Source organism: Neofelis nebulosa, chromosome 3 (assembly GCF_028018385.1).
Source record: "Neofelis nebulosa isolate mNeoNeb1 chromosome 3, mNeoNeb1.pri, whole genome shotgun sequence".
NCBI classification, from domain to species: domain Eukaryota; kingdom Metazoa; phylum Chordata; class Mammalia; order Carnivora; family Felidae; genus Neofelis; species Neofelis nebulosa.
Genome location: NC_080784.1, coordinates 112639696 through 112665193, shown reverse-complemented (window position 1 = coordinate 112665193; position 25498 = coordinate 112639696). Strand labels below are relative to the sequence as shown.

Sequence of the window (25498 nt, the reverse complement as noted above, 5' to 3'; positions counted from 1 at the left end):
GCCAATAGGCACTGAGGGGCAAATGGTGGTGACTTAATCCCCAGCCACAGCCTCCTCTGCCTGAGGCCTACAGCACTCCTCCCTTACAGCAAGCAGTCTAAGAACAGTTCTGTCTTCAGAAAGAATTTCAAAAAAATCTCAAACATTTCAAAAAAATGTTTAGAATTAAACTTAGACCTTGTTTTTTAGAGAGAGAGAGAAAAAGAGAGAATGGAGGAGGGGCAGAGGGTGAGAGAATTTTAAACAGGCTCCACACTCAGTGCAGAGCCAACACGGGGCTCAACCTCGTGACCGTGATAATCTTGACCTTGAAATTAAGATCAGATGCTTAACCGAGGAATCGGTTAGGTGCCCCTAAACTTCAACTTTATTATGTGCATGGATGCTGTTAAAATTTTGAATTCATGCATTTTAAAAGTGTGTAGTAGAGGCGCCTGGGTGGCTCAGTCGGTTGAGCGTCCAACTTCAGGTCAGGTCATGATCTCGCAGTTTGTGAGTTCGAGCCCCACTTCGGGCTCTGTGCTGACAGCTGAGAGCCTGGAGCCTGCTTCCGATTTTGTGTCTCCCTCTCTCTCTGCCCCTCCCCGGCTCATGCTCAGTCTCTCTCTCTCAATAATGAATAAATGTTAAAAAAATTTTTTTTTAAAGTGTGTAGTACATAAAAATCAATGTAATATTTGGTAAGAAAACAAGAATTCTAAACATAGCAATAGTTTATTAAAATGTCTAAAATATTGGTTTTAGATACTGAATATAGATACGGAGAAGTATTTTTGGAAATAAACACCACAATTCTACAAAAAGGAAATCATAGAAAAGGTATTATTGCTCAAATAAGGCTTCCTATAATAAAACCACAATGACGCATAGACACTGCTCCAAAACACATCATGCTGTGTTGCATGCAGTACTCTAGCACTGCAAGTACCAACAGGCTACACCACCAGGAGCAACTCAACCATGGCCTTGACATTGAAAACAAAGAGCCGCTTGTGAAATAATATGACCAAACTAAGAGGTGGTTCCTTGCAAAACATAGGGTTAAAATCAAGCATATAAAGAAAATAATATAACTATTTTGAGAACACTATTCCTTCATCACCAAGGATGCTTTTTGTACATTAATGCTCACAGAGGTACACTTAAATACACTTAAGAATTCTTCATACATCTAGGAATGCAACAGACGACTAAATCAACGACTAATACAATTTACAGACTTCAAAATGATAAGAAGAGATCCCAAATTTGATAACAGATAACAGTAATATACTAATAAACTGTGAAATATCTATAAAATGTCTACAGATTTCTTCATCCTTCACGATTCTCCTCTTAGCCCTCTGTGTTCACAATTCATTTTCATCCATTTCTGTAGGAAAAGTGTCTTGGGTAGAACAGGATGAGTAACAGCCATCCTCAGGTATGGGCTTCTGTAGTGGCCAGTTGTTTTCTTGCAAGAGTGATGTTGGAGACAAAATAAATTGAGTCTCAAAAAATTCTAATGACTCTCCATCTTCCTTCTCTATCAGGAGCTGATAGTCACCAAATCTGACCATGCACTTGTCAGGCAGGTCTATTTTATTTAAGTAGCACAGCTCCTTGTTGTCCACAAGCAGACTGGTCTTCTTACTCATATTTTTTATTTCAAAAGAGAGAACTGAACTATCAAACTTTTTAAACAGCTGCAGAGAAAACTGAACTCGGGAAACTTGTTTGTCCTGAAAGGTATAATGACAGATATTGGAATTTCGGCCAAATTTCACCACTTCACTGGAGGGAAGTTTTTCTCGGTTATAAAACCTTATGGATTGGAATGTTCCACTTTGCAGCTGGACAGGATGGTAAACAGTTATCTGGAGACAAGTTATTGTCTCTTCTGTGTCAGCATCTTCAAAATTGGACATGATGTGTCTCAGGATCTGACCTGCCTGCAACAATCAAAACAGCATGTTAGTTCACTCCTATACTTCAGGCATTGATATCTTTAATTCTAATATTTTGATGAAAATCTTCTGATAGGTCATTTATTTAGACTTTAAATTAAGAAGACAATACAGGGGCACCTGGGTGGCTTAGTCAGTTAAGCGTCTGACTTTGGCTCAGGTCTCTATCTCAAGGCACGTGAGTTCGAGCCCACATCAGGCTCCACACTGATGGTTCAGAAACTGCTTGGGATTCTCTCTCTCTCCCTCTCTCTCTGCCCCTTCTGTGTACTCTCTCCCTCTCTCTCTCTCAAAATAAATAAATAAACAAAAAAAAAAGAAGAAGAAGATGAATACATAGAATACTTTCAATTATCTAGTACAAATGTGAAAATTTTCACCAAGCCCCATGAGATCTGGTGTATTACTTTTTCTATCTCTATTTTTCATTTCTAGTTTGACAACGAGACCATACATACAGTCTAGACAATAATAAGGAATGCCTGCTGATAATAAAGTGATCTGGCAGGAGCAAAAAGAAACTTCAGTTCCTTTCTCATTTAAATAGAATGACTTGGGCTCAGAGAAAATATGACAGCTGTACATTAAAATCGAGAATAAATAATCCCTTTGCTTTAAATGCCTTCGGAGAATATACACATAAAGAAAACCTACAGTTTATTAACTAAATTATAATTAGATGTATTATGAATTGTAAAACCTGATTAAAGAAATTTAAAAGTTATGAACAAATAATTCCAACATTTATCCCTTAACATCGTCACTTAGATTTCTAGTAGGAAAAGGGTTAAATATAATAACTGCTTAGCAAAGATATGGAAGCAATCTAAGTATCCATCAATAGATGAATGGGTAAAGAAGATGTGGTATACACACACACACACACACACAGAAGAATATTATGCAGCCATAAAAATGGATGAGATCATGCCATCTGTGACTAGAATGAACCCAAAAGGTATTATACTAAACTAAATAAGTCAGACTGAGAAAGACAAATGCCATATGATTACACTCATATGTGAATCTAAAAACCAATGAATGAACAAACAAAAAGTAGAATAAGACCTGCAAATACAGAGAACAAACTGATGGTTTCCAGAGGAAAGAAAGTAGGGGGATGGGCAAAATGAATGAAGGGGAGAGGGAGATATAGGCTTCCAGTTACAAAATGAGTAAGTCACAGGGATAAAAGGCACAGCATAGAGAATATAGTCAATGATACTGTAATAGTATTGTATTGTGACAGATGGTAGCTATGTGGTAAGCATTAAGTACAGAGAAGCTGAATCACCATGTTCTGAACACCTGAAACTAATGTAATGTTGTAGGTCAACTATACATAGGGGCACCTGGGTGGCTCAGTGAGTTAAGCCTCTGACTTTGGCTCAGGTCAGGATCTCACAACTTGTGAGTTCAAGCCTCGTGTCAGGCCCTGTGCTGACAGCTCAGAGCCTAGAGCCTGCTTCAGATTCTGTGTCTCCCTCTCTCTCTGCCCCTCCCCCGCTCATGCTCTCTCTCTCTCTCTCTCTCTCTCTCTCTCTCTCTCTCTCAAAAATAAATAAACATTAAAAAAACAGTGAATCCTTTAAAAGTTTATTTTATTTTATAATTTTAAAATTAGACATTACATACTTAAAAAAAAATCTCCACAAGTTAGTTCTAAATATCATAGTCTGTACTCCTCCTGGAATTATTTATTTCTGTCAATGGTTCCTAATGACTGGACAAACTGACATTAACCACAATATAACTGCCATTAAGAGTTAAGAGTGTCCCTCGAGAGCTCTTGGCCCCACTGTGCCCTCCACCTACATTTGTCTTATATGTACCTTTAATAATCAGTACAATAAAGTAGTATAACAGAATAGGAGAACTAATTGCCAAAATCTTTGAGAGATTATTCTCACACAGAACTGCCATTTTAAAGCTAATTTATTTTAAAAGGATTGCATGCACATGATTAAAAAATTGACACAGTAAAAAAGAATATTTTAAAAAGAGTATCTTCCCTCCACCTTAGTCCTTTGTTTCCTTTTCTAGAGCCAACCACTGTAAAAGTTGCTTTTATCCTTACAGAAATGTTCTTTACACAAGCAGCTTAACTATGTGTATGCTCAGACACAAACACCTATGTTTCTACACATAAGAGAAAACATTTTCTTACACAAACAGGAACATACTGTATCTAGTTCTAAACCTTGCATTCTTAAATTAATAATACAAATGGGTGATTTGTTTCTATATCCACACATGTAAATATATCTTACATTTGAACAGCTACACAGAATTCCTTTAAACTAGTGTGGCGATAAATTATACCAATAGGGGGGGTGCCTGGGTGGCTCAGTCGGTTAAGCATCCGAATTCAGCTCAGGTCATGATCTCGTGGTCTGTGAGTTCAAGCCCCGTGTCAGGCTCTGTGCTGACAGCTTAGAGCCTGGAGCCTGCTTTGGATTCTGTGTCTCCCTCTCTCTCTGCCCCTCCCCAGCACTCGCTCGCGCGCGCGCTCTCTCTCTCTCAAAATAAAAAAAAAAAAAAAAAAAAAAAAAAATACCGAGGGAGTGATCCTGAGCACTTCCTGCATTCCTTAAAAACTGTTTAGAGTTTGGGAATCAATAAGCTTGAGTGAAGTTGGTCTGTAGTTTTGTTTGCCATCTATATTAAATGTTGGTATCAGAATTATGCTGATTTAAAAAAAATGCTTTCCTTTTCTTTCTATGCTTGCTGCTATTTACTTTTAAAATACAATCTTTCCTCCTATTTTGCAAAGTTATGATGCTACAAGTCAAAACTCTCAATTTATTCCATTTTTCAACAAACGATATAGCTAAGCAAAATTTCTTTTTTATTGATTTGGAAATATATCTTTATTTTATTATTTTTTTAATTTTTTTTAACTTTTATTTATTATTGAAAGACAGAGAGACACAGAGCATGAGCAGGGGAGGGGCAGAGAGGGGGGGAGACACAGAATCCAAAGCAGGCTCCAGGCTCCGAGCTGTCAGCATAGAGCCTGACATGGGGCTCGAACTCACAAACTGCGAGATCATGACCTGAGCCAAAGTCAGTCACCTAACCAACTGAGCCACCCAGGCACCCCTCTTTAATTTTAAATTTACTTTTTGTAATAGATTGTTTTTGGACATTATTACATCATATTGTATTACCCAAGTAGACAAGAGATGCATAGCTATAAGCAGAAAAAGTGACCTGAACCCTCAAAATCATGGGTCAAAGATAGTAAAAATTACTATGAAACCAATGTAGCGACAATTAACCAACAATGGGCAGAATTGGTTAACAGATCCTACACTGTGATTTGAAGATACTTTAATTATGATAATAAAGTCTGATTATTCAAGAAGCAGACAGCATTAAAAAGAATAATTATAACAAATCATTAGATGATGCAATTAGTTGTTGACAAGAAAACAATTAGCTGTTAACAAGCAAAAAAGATAAAAGGAAAAGCAAGAATCTGTCCATGATCTCAGTCTTGTCTAGGATACATTGCCCTCATTCTAGTTCATTCTCGGACTTTGGACAATAACAGTTCCAAAAGGAGAACTGGATTCAAAACCATTGATATAATCTTTTGGTAACACCCAAATTACACCCAAATTTTGGTGTGTGTGTGTGTGTGTGTGTATGTGTGTTTATTTTAGAGAGTATGCATGAACAAGTAGGAGAGAGGGGCAGAGAGAGTGAAAATCTTAGGCAGGCTCCATTCTCAGTGTGGAGCCTGATGCAGGGCTTGATCCCATGACCCTGAGATCATGACCTGAGCTGAAATCAAGAGTCAGATGCTCAACTGACTGAGCCACCCAGGTGCCCCTGTTTTGTGTTCTTTATATAACCTGTGAACTTAGAATTCATTCTTTTGAGCAAATTTGCCACCAAGAAAAGTTTGCCTCATACAAGCTCTTATTCCTAGTACTCAGGGTAGATCTATTATTGACTGCAAGGGAAAAAATATTGGCGTTCTGGTTTATCAAATCAGTGACTACAAGTGTCTTGGTGTAGATCAATTCTCAGGGATCACAATTGTGACCCTTCAACAAACACTGAGATAGACTGTCTAATGTCAAATACTTGTTGCTCCTCCCTATCAGGCCAATCCCTACTGGTTCTGCTCCTTTAGAAAGATGAGACTTCCCACTCCACTGACAGCCATGTAATGAAACACGAATGGAAGTAACATAGAAGCTTACTTCCAAGCAGAAGCTTTAAAAGGCACTGTGGGGTTCCACCAGTCTTCTTTGCCTCTGCCACATCAGCAGTCCCCAAAAGCAGCTCAGCCTCCATTCCAGAGGCAAAGGCCAAAGATAGAGCCCAAAAGGACACAGAATATGAGCAAGAAATCAAACCTTCTTTAAGTCATTTGTTCTTGAATTCTAACATCACCTGGGCTGACATGCATTCACCTATCTAATGAAGGTAAGAAGTGACTACAAACCCTGACAGTTAATAGGGTTACTACTTACTGCTTATGCCCTTCACATGCCAGTTACACTGCTAGCCATTGAAATCTGCTTGAGATAAATTATCAAAGACAGAAGAACAATGAGCTTATATAGTATAACAGTGGTTACCTTTGAAGAGGGAAATGGGTTGGGGATGGAAAAGACTTCATTGCACACTCTGTGCCTTTGAAATTGTATACCATGTGCACTTAATATCTAACCAAACATTTAACAAATATTTTCTTTACAAATTTACAAACCATCAAATTTTTGTGGAATTAAATGGAGGTGGAGATTACCTAAGTATTCAGTGGTAAATTGTGATATCTGACATCAAAAAGTTGTAAAAAAAAAAAAAGAGTTTGCCTGGCTAGTTCAGTTGGTAGAGTATTGATTCCTGATCTCAGGGTCATGAGTTCAAGCCCCAAGTTGGGTGTAGAACTTATTTTTAAAAAGTTTGTAAAACACTGTGACGATGTCTGAAACACAGTAATATCTGTATTCACAAATGAACTACAATAAATAAATAAATAGAAATGAAAATGAGCCCTGCCATCAAGAACTTTATCACAGAAAGCATAATACAGAAGGCATGGGTGCTCCATTGTCAGAAGAAAAGTAAACCTCTCCTTTCCTAGCCACCAGGAAGTACACGCTTACGGGGACTCAGAGCTGGCAAGAGAAAGGTTAGACTGAGGTTGGCTTCTGCTCCTCTCAGAGGAAATAGGGCAGATATGTGGAGAGGTGTTATGTGCAAAAAACATGCTCTCCACCCCTGCTCACACTCCCACCCCCTCTACCCTTCTCTCTCTCTTTCTCTCTCTCTTTCACACACACACACACCCCACCACACCACACCAACTACCCCTCCAAAAGCTGGGCAAAGCCAGTAAAGAGACATATGACCCTCAACCTTGCAAAAGGCTGTTTGGACCTCAACTGTTAAGAACAAAAAGATACACAGATATTTTTGCTCAAAGGAGGAGCCAGGTGTCCAAACAGTTTAACAGAAAGTTTGGTGCCCCTGGGTGGTCATGCATGCCAAGAGGATTCTCATGCTTTAAGAGTTTGTTTTTTAGAGTAAGATTTACTGAAACAATGGAGTTTGTTCTGGGCAATGTGTTAAGGAAGGTATCCTTATAAAATTTTTACTTTCATCCCTCCTCAACTCAATAGGATTATTAATAATCTCAAGGCAAAGTATGTCTCTGCCTTGTTGCAAGTAGCCTTTGATCAAAAAGGCTTTCTCCCTGACCAACACCCAACACTGAGCTTATTAACAAGGAGGGAAGAGAAACTTGAAGCAGAGCAAAAGGCACAGTAATCCTGCCGCCAAACCTCCCTCATGGGTCATCACCCCCGCAGTGTGGCTTTGAAGACATCTGTGAACAACAGTGTTCAGCAGAATCAATTTCTACTAAAGTAATAGGTTTTGCAAAAGGAGTCGTGAATAGCAAAAAGAGCAAGAGAAAAACCTTAAGGAAAAACACTTTCTTTTCAGAGACCTTGTCTTCTTTCTCCCACTCAGCCTCACTAATCTGTACCCAATCAAATTTGCAGACTCCACCTCCAAATTTGGTGGCTGTGGACAGCCGCTACGAGGTACAGCGTCGGTTCTGGCTTCCGGAGGATTGGGGAAATTCCTCCTTTCAACCTGAAAGCTAGGGAAAGTCCCAGAAAACAGCCGATTACTCTGTTTTCCAAATGAACCACTGAAGCAAGTAAGGCAGGTCCCGAAGAACCCTCAGCAGAGAACTCAGAGCCCCGGGGAGCCGGGGACCCCGCAGAAAGGTCTCCGCCAACGAGAGGGGAGGGGTTCATGCATAATTTCTCTATGAGCTACACTTGATAAATTCTTTTTTGTTTTCTGATGGGGGGGGAGGGGACCTTGCAAAGCACAGAAAAGTGTATTTAAAAAAAAAAAAAATCCCATCCCATCTCCAGTATTTCCTTTTCAGTATTCCTCCTCGCATTTACAAACATCCCTGTGTCATAAAGCTGGGACCATGCCGTATATAATTAATTGAGCGTGCCCGTACGCTAAGCTGGGAGCAGCGGGTGTGACTTTCGACAGGGCACCTCGAAAGACTCCTTGACAAAGCCTCCCTCTTGGGACGATAAACAGACCAGACAGTCCCCACCTCACCCCCAGGCTACAGCTCGCCAAGTACCTTGGGGCCCGAGAGTCGGAAACCGTCCCAGAGCGGCTTAGCTTTCCCGGCTCCGCCGAAGACTAACGGAGGCCACCCAGCGGAGGTTCGAGTTGGGGGACGGTCACCGCCCACCGCCCACTGCCCGTAACCACACTGGGAGAGGGCGCCAGCCCGCCGCGCCGCAGCTGCTCGGAGAGGGAGGAGTCGGGGCCGAGCTGGGGGGAGGAGGGGCGCACACGCGGACGGCCCCGGACCCTCCCGCGCGCGCCTCCTCTCCTCCCGCTCCCGGCAAAGTGCGCGCGCTACCCACCTCCCCGAAGCCTTTACAGAGTCTCGACAGCAGAAGCAGGTTCCCAGCCTTGGCCCCGCCCGCGCCCGTCTTGTCCTGTCTCCGCCGGACGACTGCGGCCGCTGACGCTACATCCAGACCAGAAGCCCAGCCCCCTCACCGCTTTTCGGAGTTTCCAGGACAGGTTTGAGGCTCCGTCCACTGGTGCGGACCGCACCTCCCGAAACGCGTTGCTCCCTCCAAAGAGGATGTGGCTAAGTGAGCTAGATTTTGAAAAGGGAAAAGAATCACTTCCCCATTAAAGGGCCACTCTCTCCTTCAAGAGTTGGCCTCGGACGGGGTAGGGATAGGAGGAGAGTTGCACTAATTTACTAAACAAGACAGGTGAACGGCTTGTATTATCTCATTTAATCCTCACAGTCGGGAGACTAGGACCCCCTTACAGACGGATAAACTGCGCCCCTGCCAGTGGTTAAGTGTCACGTTGAGCAAGAGCAGAGACAGGATTTGAACCTGCCATAGAGCGCATAATCAACCTGCGGCTACCTGTGATGCCCTGACCTTACACGAGACCAGTCCAGGAGCTTCCTCTCCCACCCGGGGATCCACCAAAAGGGATCCCTCACTCAACATCCAGGCTCTGGGGTTCCACGACTAAAAGCTGGTACATGATGCAAGGAAAAACACTTAACCTCCCACGAGTCCTTGATAGCCTTGGATGAATAAGATAATAGTTTTTTCCTGCCTCAGGGAAAAAGGTTTGGAAGGGAAAAAAGTGGAGAGAACCTGAAGACAACAGGTGTCTAGAGCGGGGTAGGAGTGAAACTCTATATAAGGAGTAAAAGACTGAGAAGAAAGGAGGGAAGACCAAGCTTGCAGTGACTGAGGAGATCAAACTGGCCCACTTACTTCAGAGCTTGGGAATCTACCCACCAACTCGGGTAGGTGTCAGATGGAAGACGCTCCTCTGGATTCTGTCCTGGGCTTGCAGGAGAGTTGTTCCTTCGCAGGTCAGTTTCACTGGCAATAAAATGACGCTGATACTTGGAGCTTCCCCATCTGATAAAAGTTCTGAGAGGGGTTAAGTTTTGACGTCTCCGAGTTACTTACTTATAATCAGGAACCATAAACACAGGGAAGGAAAAGTACAACTACAAATGTGGCAGATTCCTGTAAGGCTGCAATTTTGTTCGTTAATCATCAACATTTATTATGTCTTCTCTGAAGTGGAGATAGCCAGAGTATCTTCTTTCAGGTGAAGAACATTAGACCATGTGGATGGTAAGATATGCAATCTGACTATACCAATAAACATACACAGTAAAATATTTTATCAGAGTTTCTGATATTCACTCTTTAAAGTTAAGCAAGATTTGAAAATTCTGTGTAAGCTGCAAAGGACTAGTGTAGTAGATGTTATTAATAACACTAATAAAGAAAATGCAACAACTGCTAAAATTTATGATGCTGAATATTATTTCGTTTTTCTGTTCCCTTTAAGTATTCCTAGGCTACCAGTCGAGGAAGAGATTAAGAGGAACCATTCAGGGGCGCCTGGGTGGCTCAGTCGGTTGGGTGCCTGACTTCGGCTTAGATCATGATCTCACAGTTTGTGGGTTCAAGCCCCGCGATGGGCTCTGTGCTGACAGCTTAGAGCCTGGAGTCTCCACTGCTCATGCTCTGTCTCTCTCTCAAGATAGATAAACAAAAAAAAAAAAAAAAAAAAAGAGAGAGAGAGAGAGAAACCCTTCAGAGAAATGGATACCCCAAAAGTCCGGCTGGAATTGTTTATCAAGGCAAAACGGAAGAAAACAGTAGGCAGGTATGTTATTGATATTAAAAAAAAGAGGGATTTACTGTTTGAATTATCACTGATGAATCATTTAATGTGAAAATAACATAAAATGCCCACAATCTATTTTTCCATGAGTAGAATATTAAAAATAGGTTTTAGATACTTTCACTACCCCCTAATTAAGCAGATGTACCTGAGCCTATTGTATTTCATTTAAAACTAGAGGAAGCTAATTTATGGTAATACGATCACCCCTTATAGAAAAAAGAAAGTGTTGCTCATTTGTGTTGCTTGCTGGGAATTGGGCTATATGATACCCACCTTCTGTCCGGTGCACTCTAAACCCCTTGGATACACACTCATCTAACTCTCCACTCCCAAGCTCAGATGCTCAGATTTGGGGTAACTCAGTTCGGGAGTGCCCCACCTCACAGCTGATGCTTTCTACCAACCTTTGAAAATACTCTGAATTACCTGAGATACCTCACTCAACTCTTTTTTCATTATTCTCTGAATGGAAGACAAGCAGAAACCCAAAGTGTTGGGATTGGAACAAAGGAAAGCTAGCATGGACTTCTCTTCCTCCTCCCTATTCTTGGAGTCAAGTGACTACAATTAAAATGAACCACTTAGATTTATGTGGAGAGATCTGCCAGACACATTACTAATGGAAAAACCAAGTGCTAAACAAAACTGTTGCCCTTTGTGGGGAAAAAAAAACCAAACCCTGTCTGTAAATGCATGAACTTTCTGCAAAGAAATCCGAGAAATAGAACTGATAATACTGATTAACCTGAGAAAAAGAAATTGGGAGAGAGAAGGCAGAAGGTCCACATGGGGAGATATTTTTTATTGTGCACTTTTTCATACTGTTTGGATTTTGTCTCATTTGCATGCATTGTGGTTACACACCAAAAAAAAAACCCCAACTTTTTAAAGAAGGGCCAAGTAAGAGAAGTCTCCCGAGAGACAGATTCAATGCTGTAATGCCTCAATATTTCTCATAAGGTGGAGGACTGCAATAGAATTCAGGCTCCCGAGAGAGTGGTCAGATGGTGAGGTAAAAATTAGAGCCCACAAAGGCAGGGCACCTGAAGGTGGAGGAAGGGGAGGAGTGGGCCTGGTTAGGGCCATCTGCTCTGCCCCTCCCTGGAGGCAGTTGTGGGTAGTTCTGTGGTAAAGCAGAATTCTAAGATGGCCCTCAAGATTCCCACTCACTGGCGTACACAATTTATATAACCCCCTCCCCTTGAGTGTGGGCAGAACCTGTGAATATGATGGGCTGTCACCCCTGTGACTAGGTTTCTAATCAGTTGTCTTCAAGTTAATCCAAAGGAAAATTATCTAGCTGGGCTGGACCTAATCACATGAATCCTTAAAAGGGATGGACCACTTTTAAGGAGCACAGAGACACATACCCCTGTTGGCCTGGAAGCAAATATCCAAGCCAGGACCTGCCTATGGAGACCACATGGCAAGGAACTACAGGTGGTATCTATGAGGTCAGAGTGGTCCCCAGCCAACAGCTAGCAAGAAAATGGGACCTCAGTCCTACAACTAGAATTCTATCAACAATCTGAGCCTTGAAGGAGACCCCAAGCATCAGATTAGATCTGCAGCATTCTCAATGATAATGTGCCCAGACTTCTGACTGACAGAAACATAGAAATAATAAATGGGTGCTGGGTTTTTTATTTCTGTATATCATAGAACCTTTATTATTTTCCCCCCTCAATTCTTAAGTATTATATAACATCCATGTTCTAAGTATGATACCATTTATAGACAGTTTTTAATGTTTATTGTTTTTTTTAATGTTTGTTTATTTTTGAGAGAGAGAGAGAGACAGACCTCAAGCAGGGGACGGGCAGAGAGAGAAGGAGACACAGAATCCAAAGCAGACTCCAGGCTCTGAGCTGTCAGCACAGAGCCCAACATGGGGCTTAAACCCACAGACTGTGAGATCATGACCTGAGCTGAAGCCAGGCACTTAACTGACCCAGGTGCCCCTAGACATTTGTTTATTTCATTTCATTTCATTTCATTTCATTTCATTTCATTTCATTTCATTTCATTTCATTTCATTTCATTTCAAGAAAGAGAGTGAGTGTGTGAGCCCGGGAGAGGGGCAGAGGGAGAGAGACAGAGAGAGAGAGAGAGAGAGAGAATCTTAAGCAGGCTCCACAAAGAGCCTGACACAGGGCTCCACCCCATGACCCTGGGATTGTGATCTGAGCCAAAATCAAGAGTCGGACACTCAATCAACTAAGCCCAGGCACCCCACCATTTATATACATTTAAAATGCATCTTCATTTACAAATATTTTACATTTGGTCTATAGAACAGATAATTTAATGGGTGTTCTTTTAAACTGCTAAATTTGTGGTAATTTTTTATGCAACAATAGAACAATAATATAGGTTTTTTTGTTAGAGGATCCCTGTGGATTATGAAAGTCCCCAGTAATCCTGATCCTAATAACCCAATATGAGATCTATAGACTATGTAAGCAGGAAAAGAAGGGCCAGTTTTGGGGGGGGGGGGGTGCATCATTTCTACCAGTCACATAACCTCCAAACCAGGTAACTTCATCTTGCCCTTGTTGAATCTAAACTGTGTCATCTAGTACTCCTCACTGGTGTAATTTTTAGTAAAAAAGAAAACAAAACCCAGAAACCTTCCCTCTCCTTTAATATTTTATTTTTACATTTCATTTGTGTTTCTTCGTTAATTTTTAAAATCAATTTCAAAAAATTTTAAAGCTATCTTTGACCTATTTGCCAAGTCAGTGGACACTTTTCTAACCTTATCTTTCATCATTTCTCTGCATCATTTAGTACTGTTGACTACTCCCGCCTTGAAATACGGAGCCCTAACATGAGTTTGTCTGTTTACAATAGATAAAAACGTCATGTTGTTTCTTACTGACATTCTCTTTCCTTGGCTCTCAGAGGACTGACTCTCTATTTTGACTTGGTCCACATAAGAGGTTTCCTTGCACTTTGTTTAAAAGAAGTAACTTCCCTGTAGTAATACAACTCCCAGAATACCTTTCACCAAAGCAATTCCTAAAGGGGTGTGGCTTCTGGTGCAAAACTGCTGAAAGTCCCAGAGGTGAATTACACAATCAGATTCTGAGGCAGTGACAGACTTTGTTTTCCTTCAAATTTCTACTTCCTGAAACCAAGGCTCTTTATGATAAACAGTGTATTTCAGGGAAATTGTGCTAAAATTAACCTTTTTCAGAGATTTGCTGGCCTTAAAAGTGTTTATCTTCGAGACAAAAGTGAGTATAAGCTTTTAAATGACAAAACACAGTAGATGTGGGTACAAAAGATGGCATAATATATAAGGAGGTATTATTTTAGACTCTGATCTTGTTTCTACTTCCCGGTATTGTCTGCATTTAAATAACTTGAGAGCTCTAAGAATATTTGCAATTCTAAAAGCTCTACACAAAGGGGATAAGGGTTGGGAAGGGGAGGGAACAGTAAATTTAGATTACAAGGGAAAGGAGAAAAGGAACCTGTTTGTTTTGTTTTGTTTTGTTTTGTTTTGTTTTGTTTTTAGCAGGTTTTAATAACAAAGTCCATATGTCAGGCAGCTTGCTACTGAACATCTGGCTTTGTCACTGAATGGAGATGTTTGATTAAAGCATTAAAGAAGTGGGATTACTTATGTGAAAAATTGACCCTAGGACTTTTGCCTGGAGTACATTAGTCATAACAGAAACCATCACTTGTAGGATGGCCTCAGTGATTTTGCCAGGAAAATAGATAAGAGTGGAGAATTACTGTTTTCATATGGGAACAACTGACAGGAATTCCGGGTGTAGTGAAGCATTATGTAGACAGAAAGCATCTAGAAAAATTAAATTCTGGGGCACTTGAGTGAATCAGTCAGTTAAGCGGTCAACTCTTGATCTTGGCTCAGGTCATGATCTTATGGTCCATGGGTTTAAGCCCTGCTTTGGATCCTCTCTCTCTCTGACCCTACCCCATTCTCTCTCTCTCTCTCTCTCAAAAATAAATAAATATTAAAAAATAATTTTTAAAAAATTAAATTCCTTCGTATTTTATTCAAAAGAGTCCTTTCATTAACAAATTTTATTATTTGAAATTAGGGCTATAAACTACTTTGGAAAGCCACAAATTACGACCTTTAGAATAGTTTGGGACTGGGGCACCTGTGTGGCTCAGGTGGTTAAACATCTGACTTGGGCTCAGGTTATGATCTCACGGGTTTGTGGGTTCAGGCTGCAAACTGGGCTCTGTGCTGACGGTGTGGAGCCTGTTTGGGATTCTATCTTCCTCTGTCTCTTCCCTTCCCCCACTTTCACACTCATGTGCAGGTGTGCTCTCTCTCTCTCAAATAAATAAATAAACATAAAAAAAAAAAAAAAGAATAGTTTGGGACTTCCAGGTGGGTGAGAGTACAGAGGCAGGGTCAGACAGGAGGGTATTTATGTCACAACATACTGACGTCTCTAATATTTGCTATCTCCTCTGCCTTTTCTTTTCTTTTTAGTAAGTGTAGCTAGTACTCTTATGAGAAACAATATCTGCTTTTGGTTGGCTGATACCTCCTTGTTAAGAACATTTTAAATTCCTTACACATAATCACTGTTGCTGTTCAAGACTATACATGATGCTTCAGCATAGTCTCCACATTCTTTCGTTTCTCCTCTTTCCTCCGTGACCTCAAATACAATTGAACGACATGGTGCATTAGTGTGATCGCACCACAGAGCCATGCGCCCCTGTCTAGATGGTGCGTCGGCAGATTACAAGTCAGCAGATTACAAGTCTGTACATTGAGCACAATTTTGGATAGGGGTGTGTATAGATTAACTTACCACCTAAGAGACATACCAGACCTGAACAAATGCTAAGTCAAGCCTTTATACCAACTGACTAAAATAATTTACTTCTCTTTTCCCACCTCCTCCTTCTGAACTCTGTCAACCTACAACCTCAAAAGAAATAAAATACTTAAAATTATGCTGGCAATAATTTACTCTGCACTTTAAACATCTTTTGAATCTGAGCTGAATCAATTCTCCAAGTTCTTTTCCAACAAGACACCAGAATTTTATAGTATCCTCCATGGGCATGAGTGATGTTAGGGTGACCGGTGATGCAGGTGGCAAAGACTTGCACAAAGAGTAGAACATCAAGCAGGACAGAATGTGTTGTTGGCATGTTAGAGCAGGAGGTGACAGGTTTCTCTGTCCAGGGCTCATCTGGGATGTGAGTTGTGGTCAGGCTAGAGAAGAATATGTTTTGTAGTTGGAGTCTATTTGCTGAGAATGCAAGGTACCATGATCTGGAAAAACAAAGAGTGCCAAGTATAAACACTTGTGAGTTTTGTCTGTAAACTTGGCAAGGGAAGGGGCTGTGAACAGATTCCTGTCAAATGAGCCAATAATTACTTTAAACTTTAAAATATATACACATATATACATATATATGTTATATAATATATATATTATATATTATATTATTATATATTATGTAATATATAATGTATATATGCATATATATACATTTATATTTATTTGTATATACACATTTTTTATATATACACATTTATATATACACAAATTTATATATACACATATATAATATAAAATATATATACATATATGTGTATATATAATATATATGTGTATTTTTAAAGTTTATATATATTTATATATATATATTTTAAAGCCATATGTAAATCATGATGAATGTTATAAAATCTCACATAAAATAATACAGTGTAATGAGTACACTTGACATATTAAGCTGTAACAGTCTCCCCTTAGGTCCTATGTGATCTAAGTTTGAGTTTAGAACCCAGAATTTTCCTTAAGAATAAATGTATTCATTTCAAAATATTTCTGAAACTCCATGGTTCCTCCCATTGCAAAAGAATTTCAGTAACCCCTTTCCCTGAACCAATACACATACTACTGTTACTGTCCCTTAATCTATTTCAGATGATGATGGCTTTTTAGCATAAAATGCTCTTTGGAAATGCTTTCCTGAATTTTTTTTAATGTTTATTTATTTTTGAGAGAGAGAGAGTGAGAGAGCATGTGTGCACACATGGGGGAGGTACAGACAGAGAGGGGGACAGACGATCTAAAGTAGTCTCTGAACTGACAGTACAGAGCCTGATGCGAGACTCGAACTCATGAACCGCGAGATCATGACCTGAGCCAAAGTAGGCCGCTTAACAGACTGAACCACCCAGCCTCCCCTGTTTTCCTGAAATGTTAAGCATCTATGGTTTGAAGAACTTTAATAGGAATGTGCTTTCAAACCTTTGGTGTAAACTCATTCTATATTTTTGTTATTTTTATTTGTTGCCTCTCTATATGGAGAAGTCTTTGTTTCTTGTTATTGACAGTGACATCTTTTTGCAGGATGTTGTGATTTGCTCTGTTTATAGAGTTCTGTGAGATAGACAAATTTAAAAGTAAGAATATTGTCTGGGACTATTATTCTTCTATGTCTAAAGAAAGGAAAGAGATGATCATAGCTTTAACATCAGTTATATGTTAATACAATTTTCTCAAAGTATGGTGTACAAACTACTGATTTTAGGTAGCATGTGTCTTTGAAAATTTGAGTTAGATGCTTATTTTAATGTGAATTAAAAATATAACTAGCTCATAAAATTTATGACTTCATAGATATTATTGCTCAGGAAGATGTTAAGTAAAATGAAAGTAAACTGTTCACTACTGATTTTAAGGAAATGAGTAAACAAGGTAACAATTGTGAAGGTGGCATGTAAATGGCTAAAGTTTTAGAAATATTGAACTAATGTTTTTGCTAAGTGGATATTTTCTGAACCGCTGCAGAAATGTGAACCTCACTGGTCCTTGGTTACACTGCTCAATTAGTAATACAATCTGTTAAAATTTCTTAATTATAGATGTACAAAATATTGGATAAAAAATGCCTTTTCAAACTTTTATCAGACCTACAGTCCTCATGAATTGTCATAACATTGAAGGGATGCAGAAATTAGCCCATATTTTTTGAAATCAGAATCATAGAGAGGATGAATCATCCCAGAGTCAGCATTATACTTCTGTTGTGCCTGTTTCACCAAGACACTGATATCTTAGAAGGGCAGGGAGTGGTGCTGTGCACTAAAGGGTGAGAGAGGGGGAGGGGACATAAACATCATCTAGGTCAAGGACTATCAGTGTATCATGTAGTGTGTCAATGGCCATTAAAAATGGTCATATTGTTCGTTTCTTTCAGGGAATCCATTCTAGGAAGGATGTAATTCTAAATATGGAGAAAATCCACACAAGATGTTTATCATAAAGGTATTTATGATACAAGGAATTCCAAGCATTCTAAAAAAAGGGAAAGATTAAACAAATTATGGTATAATAGTCCCTCCCTTATCCATGGTTTTGCTTTCCACAGTTTTAGTTACTTACAGTCAACCACTGCCAGAAGCAGATGATCTTCTTTATGACGCTTCCTCACACGCCTGAGTCATTCACCTCACTTCATCTCATCACATAGGCGTTTTATTGTCTCACATCATCACAAGAAGAACAGTGAGTAGTATATAGGCATATCTCATTTTATTATGCTTTGGTTTATTGCGCTTTTCAGATACTGAGTTTTTTACAAACTGAAGGTTTGTGACAACCCTGGTTCAAGCAAGTTTGTCAGCGCTGTTTTTCCAACAGCATTTGTTCACAATTTTCTCTGTCATGTTTTGGTAATTCTCTTGAAAGTTTCAAACCTTGTCATTATTGTTACATTGTCATGGTGATCTGTGATTAGTGATTACAACTTGCCGAAAGCTCAGATGATGGTTAGCATTTTCTAGCAATAAAGTATTTTTTTCATTTTGGTGTGTACATGTTTTTAGGCATAATGCTATTGCACACTTAGTAGACTAAAGTATAGTATAAACATAACTTCTATATGCACTGGGAAACCAAAAAGTTCATTTGACTCGCTTTATTGCAATATTTGCTCTATTGCAGCGGTCTGGAACTGAACCTGAAATACCTTCACAATATGCTTCTACAATAAGATATTTTCAGAGAGAGAGACCATATTCACATATGTTTTTTCACAGTATATTATTATAACTGTTTTATTTTATTATTGTTGTTGTTAATCTATTCCTGTGCCTAATTTATAAATTAAACTTTATGTATGTATGCATGGGAAAAAAGGTGATATATATGGGGTTCAATATGATTTCAGGCATTCATGGTCTTGGAATGTATCCCACAAGGATGGTTGGGGGGGGGGGAACTACTGTATATCTGTAAAACAAGATGAAGAATAGTACCAGCACAGAAAATGCTGAGTGAAAAATGGATTCAAGGCTGATTAACAATCGTACTTACAATTATGTAATACGTACATAAAATGATATAGATATAAATTCACAAATATTCTGAAAGTGGTTATTGTCTTACAGTGGTAGATTAATTATTCCTTTTCCTTTCTCTACTTTTGTATATATAATATATTTTTAGATTGGCTTTTTATATTATTATATAACATATTTATATTACTTTTTTTTAAGTTTATTTATTTCAGAGAGAGACAGAGAGAGAGAGAGCAGGGAGAGAGGCAGAGAGAGGGAGAGGAAGACAGAATCACAAGCAGGCTCCATGCCGTCAGCACAGAGCCCGGTGCATGGGGCTTTTTGACAAAACTCTGTCAAATAAATATGTTAAATATGTTAAATAAACTACGCTGCTGTATAGTGAATATAATTGTTCAGTCTTTGGGAGACAAATCTTACCTTTTCTTTGTTTGACATACAAATAACTTGCTATTTGAAAAAAGCGAGGATTGAGTCTCAGTGCTAGAGTGAACAGGCATGACAGAATCAAAGAACAGAGGGGGAAATACCAGTTGAAATACTTACTACTAGTTGATTTTTCTTACATTCGTTGCCTTCAATGTCAGCCATGGCTTTTACTGAAGTCAACTTATTCTTTTATTTCGAAGAGAGGAAAAAAGGCAGGAAAGAGGAATGGGAACTTCACATGATATGTATGCTATTAGTTTCTTGATTTGTTTCTCATTCTTTTGGATTCCTATAACCTGGATTCATAAATTTATATCTGTACATACTGTAATTACATCTATTTTTTCCATATTATTGCATATACTCCTATTGTACCTCAAAGTATATTGTGTCATCAACTTGCTCAGGAAGCTTTGCTTAGAATCTTAACCCTAGCATATATAGTTACTGTGATGCATTCCCCATTAGTGCATTATAAGCACTAAAAAATATGCACAATTTTCAACAAAACCTCATCCATTCATAATTGTTTTTCTTTTCTATAAGAAAAATGCTTAGATCCTCATCACATGTCCTTTTGCTTGACGACTTCTTCACAATAACTTAATCTCTGATTAAAGTCTGGATGCTGCGGGTATCATTCTCCAAGATAACTATATTCCTACCCAGAAATTTGCGTCCCTAAATCATGCCCAAGTTATTGTGAGGGATAGTAACATGTAAGTGAATAGCATCTCTTGTGAGATATTAATCGGTCAGGTCTGATGCTCATTTCCTAATGTTGCAGGTTATTTAATAAGAAATATTTGAAGCCTTTTGAGCCCAGATTCCCTCCCACCCTGTACCTCCCCTCCTCTCCAGTGGGCAAGAGAGACTGGTAGGCAGACACCAGGAACTAGGAAGAGCTTCTTAAGGCACAGCTTGCCAGGCAGCTGAGAAGCAGACGGAAACACCCTTATCCCGTTAATTCTGGGCTGCAGGCTCCAACCTCTTAATGTAGATGAGGCAAAGCACTTCATCTTTGTAGCTCTCCTAGCGGATTTCTTGGGGGCATATTCTTTGAATATATTTCCACTTAATAAAATGACCTCTTATTATTTTATTCAAATCCGAAGGACGCTTTCTAGACTTCATCTTTCTCTCTGCGTTTCTTTGCAATTTTGACACTATTGACTTCTCCAAATTTTCTTTTTTGGTTTCCATATCACCATGCATTTCTGATTCTTCTAGTTCTCTGACTGCACTCCCCTTTTATATTCCCGTTCTCTGCTCTCTGCCTCCTCTCGCTCCTGCTGTATTTTCACATTGGGTGATGCCCATTGCTACGTTTATATCGGTTTACACTCATATACCGAAGGCCCTGTGGTTCCTCTTCCAGAGTTCTGGACTCTTACATCCAAGTGTAAATCTGTTACTAAATATCTTTATTCTGCATCCCACAGGCATCTCACATCTAAAATTTTCAACCCTGGACTCATCATTTCTCACCTCCATCAGTATTTTTTATATTGATATCTGGCACTAAAAGCCATGGACTTGCTCAAGCGAAACACTTGGGGCTCTCCTAGACCCCTTATTTATCAACAGCATCTAATCAGTTTTGAAGTGACATTGATTCCGTTTCTTATATATCTTTGGAAACTACCTGTATGTCTATTCTTGGTTCAAGCCCTCAACATCTATCCTCATCTCCTCAGCCTCTAGTCTGCCTGCAGGCAACATTTTAACAGTTATTTTGGGTCATGTTGTTCAGAGATTTCCCATTTTCCTAGCATGTATTTAAATAGCCCTAGTGATCCATGATCTGCATTGTTCTCCAGCCCCATCTTTCAGCCCTTACCAATCAATACCCTAGATGAATCTAAGTTCCAGTGATACCTCGGTACCCATTCATTCCCAATATGCTCCTCCATTCTTTATCCCAACTACTGCTTGCTCTGCCTGAAAGACCATTCCTTTCTTTGGTGGCTTACTTTCTGAAAGGTACACCTCAAGCATATTCCTCTGGGAAGATTTAACTGACTTTACTGCTCTCTACCAAAGCAGGTGGCCACGTTGTCCTGTTGGACTAGACATTTCCTAGAACCCAGAGTATTGTTCTTTCCCAGAACTTTTTTGCAATAACCACTTTTGAAAACTAAGACTGTATCTTCTATCTCTGAATTCCCAGTACCTAACCCAATGCATGAGACATTGTATGTATCCAATATGGATTTCCTAAATAAATAAAATTTCATGAGTCCCTACTTTTCTGCCCTATTGCTTTTGTTTAAGTGAGATTTACCACTACTTAAAGCTCCCTAGCTCACAAAAGGCATAATTTTTCACCAGAATTTAATAAAAAAAAAAATCCATCAATTCAACATTTGAATAATTACATCTACTTTTTCACACATATATAATGATATCTTCTCAACTAGAGACTGTAGAAGGTTGTGACATTTGAGAGGTCTTGGACCTGGCAAATGCTCCTTCTGACTTGGTATTGTTTTTTTAAAAATCTTGAATCTTTGCTCCATTTAAATATATTTAAAGATTCCCAGAAGGAATACCATATATTCTGTATTAAAAGGCTCATATTTTTACATGTTTATTTATTATGAGAGACAGAGCAAAGAAGGGGCAGAAAGAGAGGGAAAGAGAGAGAACCCCAAGCAGGTTCTGCGCTGTCAGCACAGAGCCTGACACAGGTCTCCAACCCATGAACCTTCAGATCATGACCTGTGACGAAACCAAGAGTCAGACACTTAACCAACTGAGCCACCCAGGCACCCCCTTTAAGAAAAAAATGTTTATTTATTTATTTATTTTGAGAGAGAACAGAGAAAGGGCAGAGAGAGAGGGAGAGAGAGAGAGAACAGGTTCACATTTTAAAGCAGCTTGTCCATAGCATGGCCAAGTTTTTGCTTTTGTGCTATTAGGTTATTTTTAGAAAAAGATTTTACTGTCTATTCAAAAAGAAAAAAAAATTCTTCTAGGCTTTTATCAAGTCTAAGTGCTATCCTATGGTACAGGATGCTTTTGATCTGGTCAATTGACTGCCCCTGTTAGAGTCAGCTTTGTCCCTTTGCTGTGTGACCATGACCAAGTTCCCTAGTCACTATGGGCCTCAATTTTCTCCACCCTAACATAAAGAGAATTATGTTAATTATCTCTTACAGTTTTTATGAGAATCAAATGTGTTAGTACATTAGGGCCCTTAAAACAATATTTGATAAAAACAAATGCTAGCTGTTTTTAAGTCCTGTGGAGTCTATGTAGATCCTATGGTAGCACACCAGGTGGGCACTATCTTCAGTTATTTGTTGCCGAATTTTGAGAAGGTAGAATAGTATTACAGGATTATAGAGTTGGAAAAGACTTTATTGTTTTTTAAGCTTATCTTTTTTGAGGGGGGAGGGGGAGAGAGACAGAGGATCCCAAGCAGGTTCCTCACTGTCAGTGCAGAGTCTAATGCGGGGCTTGATCCCATGAACTATGAGATCATGACTTGAACCAAAATCAAGAGCTTGACACTCAACTGACTGAGCCACCCAGGTGCCCCATCCTAGGAGAAGTTTTGATAAAGATTAACACTCACTGATGAGGGTTGGCTACTGGGATTTGTCATTTGTGTTAGCTGGGATGTGGAGGGGCAGGCAGAGTGGTGAGAATGTCTAGTTCCAAAGCAAGGCTGAAAGAAAAACAGAAGACAATAAATGCAGAAAGCATCCCTAAGTTAACCATAAGTCATGAGGGAAAGGAAGTGCCACTAAAATATATATATAGTGTCACAATGTTTTGTTAAACTACTTCTGACTACACCTAGGCACCTCAGTTGACAGACAAAAATCAGACTGCTCAATTATAGCCCAAGAATACTTAGTTAAATTTTGAAACTTACACTTTCAAAAGCTTCATTATAAATATATATGTGCATATAGAAATATATATATATATATATATACATATATATATAAACATTATAACTGTACACAGAAACAATGATATCAAAAGGTTTATAGTGCTTATTTCTTAGTGGGACCATAGGTAATTCTTATTTTCTTTTTTGCTGTATTTTTTCTCCAAAATTTTAAATAAAATCACCATTTTGCTCTCATTATAAAATAAAATGTTTCAAAAATTTAAATTATTTAAAAATACATCAGAAATCACTATGGTACAATCTTCAAGATTTTCATGACTCAGGGCGCCTGGGTGGCTCAGTCAGTTAAGCGTCCGACTTCATCACAAGTCATGATCTCATGGTTCGTGGGTACAAGCCCCGCACTGGGCTCTGTGCTGATGGCTCAGAGCCTAGAGCTGCTTAGTATTCTGTGTCTCCCTCTCTCTCTGCCACCCCCCTGCTCATACTCTGTCACTCTCTCTCTTTCAAAAATAAATAAATGTTATGGGCACATATGGGTGGCTCAGTTGGTTACGCATCCGACTTCAGCTCAGGTCATGAACTCACAGTTCATGAGTTCAAGCCCCATGTTGAGCTCTGCGCTGACAGTTCAGAGGCTGGAACCTGCTTCAGATTCTATGCCTCCCCCTCTCTCTACCCCTCCTCCACTCTCTCTGTTTCTCTCTCTTGCTCTCTCAAAAATAAATAAAAACATTAAAAAATTTTTTAATAAATAAATGTCAAAAAATTTTTTTAAAGTTTTGCATGACTTAAATACTTCTTGATAGAACATACTGGAAAACACCCAGTAGGCTAGTAATACCTCTCACTCATAAGCCAGAAACCACCGTGTATGAAAAAGTAAGTTATAGTGAAAGAAAAGAAAAGCACTACTTATTATGCAACATAGATCTTAGAAGTCTCACAGTATCTCAACACAGTTATTCCCCAAATCACAGTTGTCAAGGAAAAGCTTTTTAGACCACAACTGCATATGCACAAAGTGAAAGTCTAAGTGACACGAGGGAACCAGGGGGTTCCCTCTGGGCAAGTTTTCCCTTCAAATACCCCTATCTGCTCCCATTCAGCCTCTTCTGAATGCACAGCTCATCTAAGAGCTGGCCTTTCATTTCACTTTCCTGGACAGGTCATTAGCTGAGTCATTAGCTGAGGCAGATTTGGAGTTCAAAGTGGACATGTTGAGAATATGATGCTGACTGGATATACAAGTCTGATACCCAATGAACAGTTGAAAATGCATCGGAAAATTTCAAGGCAGAAGTTTTGACCGGAGATACAAAGTTGATGATTGTCAGCCAATACATGATATTTAAAACTATGAACTGAATGAGATCACCAAGGAGTGGATTGATTGATTGTTGAGAGAGAGAGAGAGAGAACATGCAAGAAGGGATGGGACCCAGAGAGAAGGAGAGAGAGAATCTTAAGCAAGTTCCACACTCTCACAGCTGTGAGATCATGACCTGAGCCAAAACCAAGAGTCAGACGTTTAACCTCCTGAGCCACCCAGGCGCCCCAAGCCAAGGAGTGGATTTAGATGGAGAAAGGAAGAAGGCCAGAGACTGAGGCCTTGCACATTTCAACATTAAGGGATCTAGGAGAGGAGGATGAACCAGCCAAAAAGGCTGAGAAGGAGAGATCAGTGAGGTAGGAGGAAAACCAAGAGCATGTGGTATCCTGGAAGGCAATGGAGAAGGGAAGATGTGTGTCACATGCTATCTATCACATATTTTAGTAGGTTAAAAAGAAGAGGAATGAGAATTGGTCTTTGGATGTAGCAAGGTGGAGTTCACCAGTGACTTTGACAATGGCAGTTTCAGTGGTGTGATGGAGCAGAAGTCTGATTGAAGTGCATTTAAGAGAAAATGAGAAGAGACAGATTGAAAGCTTAAGTAGGAGCAATTCTTTCAAGGAATTGTGCTGCAAAGGGCAATAGCTATTGATGAAAGTGAAGTCAAGAGATTTTTCTTCTAAGATGGGAGAAATAATGGCATGTTTGTAAATGGATAGGAATGAACCAGTGGAGAGCAAAAACTCAGAGAAGAAAAAAATTCAGCACTGAGTTTGAGTAAGGAGAAGGGTGCAATTATTGTTTGAATGGAGTAATTGCTTCCAGATAAGAGAATGGGTGACTCATCTCTGAAAGCA

At 39.4% G+C, this 25498-nt stretch overlaps 2 protein-coding genes across 10 annotated transcripts in view; one reads left to right on the top strand and one right to left on the bottom strand.

Moving 5' to 3' along the window:
* Positions 1-695: 695 nt before the first annotated feature.
* On the bottom strand, positions 696-9874 carry TIFA (TRAF interacting protein with forkhead associated domain). 5 transcript variants are annotated; one of them, XM_058721639.1, is made up of 2 exons: positions 9764-9874; positions 696-1931 (listed from the first exon to the last, which is right to left on the bottom strand). In XM_058721639.1, exon 2 carries the CDS (start codon positions 1905-1907, stop codon positions 1350-1352), a length of 558 nt encoding a protein of 185 aa, XP_058577622.1. In that variant the 5' UTR covers positions 1908-1931; positions 9764-9874; the 3' UTR covers positions 696-1349. The 5 variants fall into 5 exon arrangements, with proteins under 5 accessions (XP_058577622.1, XP_058577625.1, XP_058577623.1 ...); XM_058721642.1 differs by lacking the exon at positions 9764-9874 and adding an exon at positions 9015-9088; XM_058721640.1 differs by lacking the exon at positions 9764-9874 and adding an exon at positions 8876-8998.
* A 3-nt stretch (positions 9875-9877) lies between these two features.
* ALPK1 (alpha kinase 1) overlaps positions 9878-25498 on the top strand; it is a 131962-nt gene continuing 116341 nt past the window's right edge. For 2 of the 5 annotated variants that reach the window (XM_058721632.1, XM_058721628.1), the window contains exons 1-2: positions 13757-13936; positions 18084-18220. The gene's annotated coding sequence lies outside the window, so the exon portion shown is untranslated. Of the gene's footprint in view, positions 10136-13756; positions 13937-17912; positions 17981-18083; positions 18221-25498 lie in introns of those variants that run through there. The other 3 variants (XM_058721629.1, XM_058721630.1, XM_058721631.1) reach the window with 3 other exon arrangements.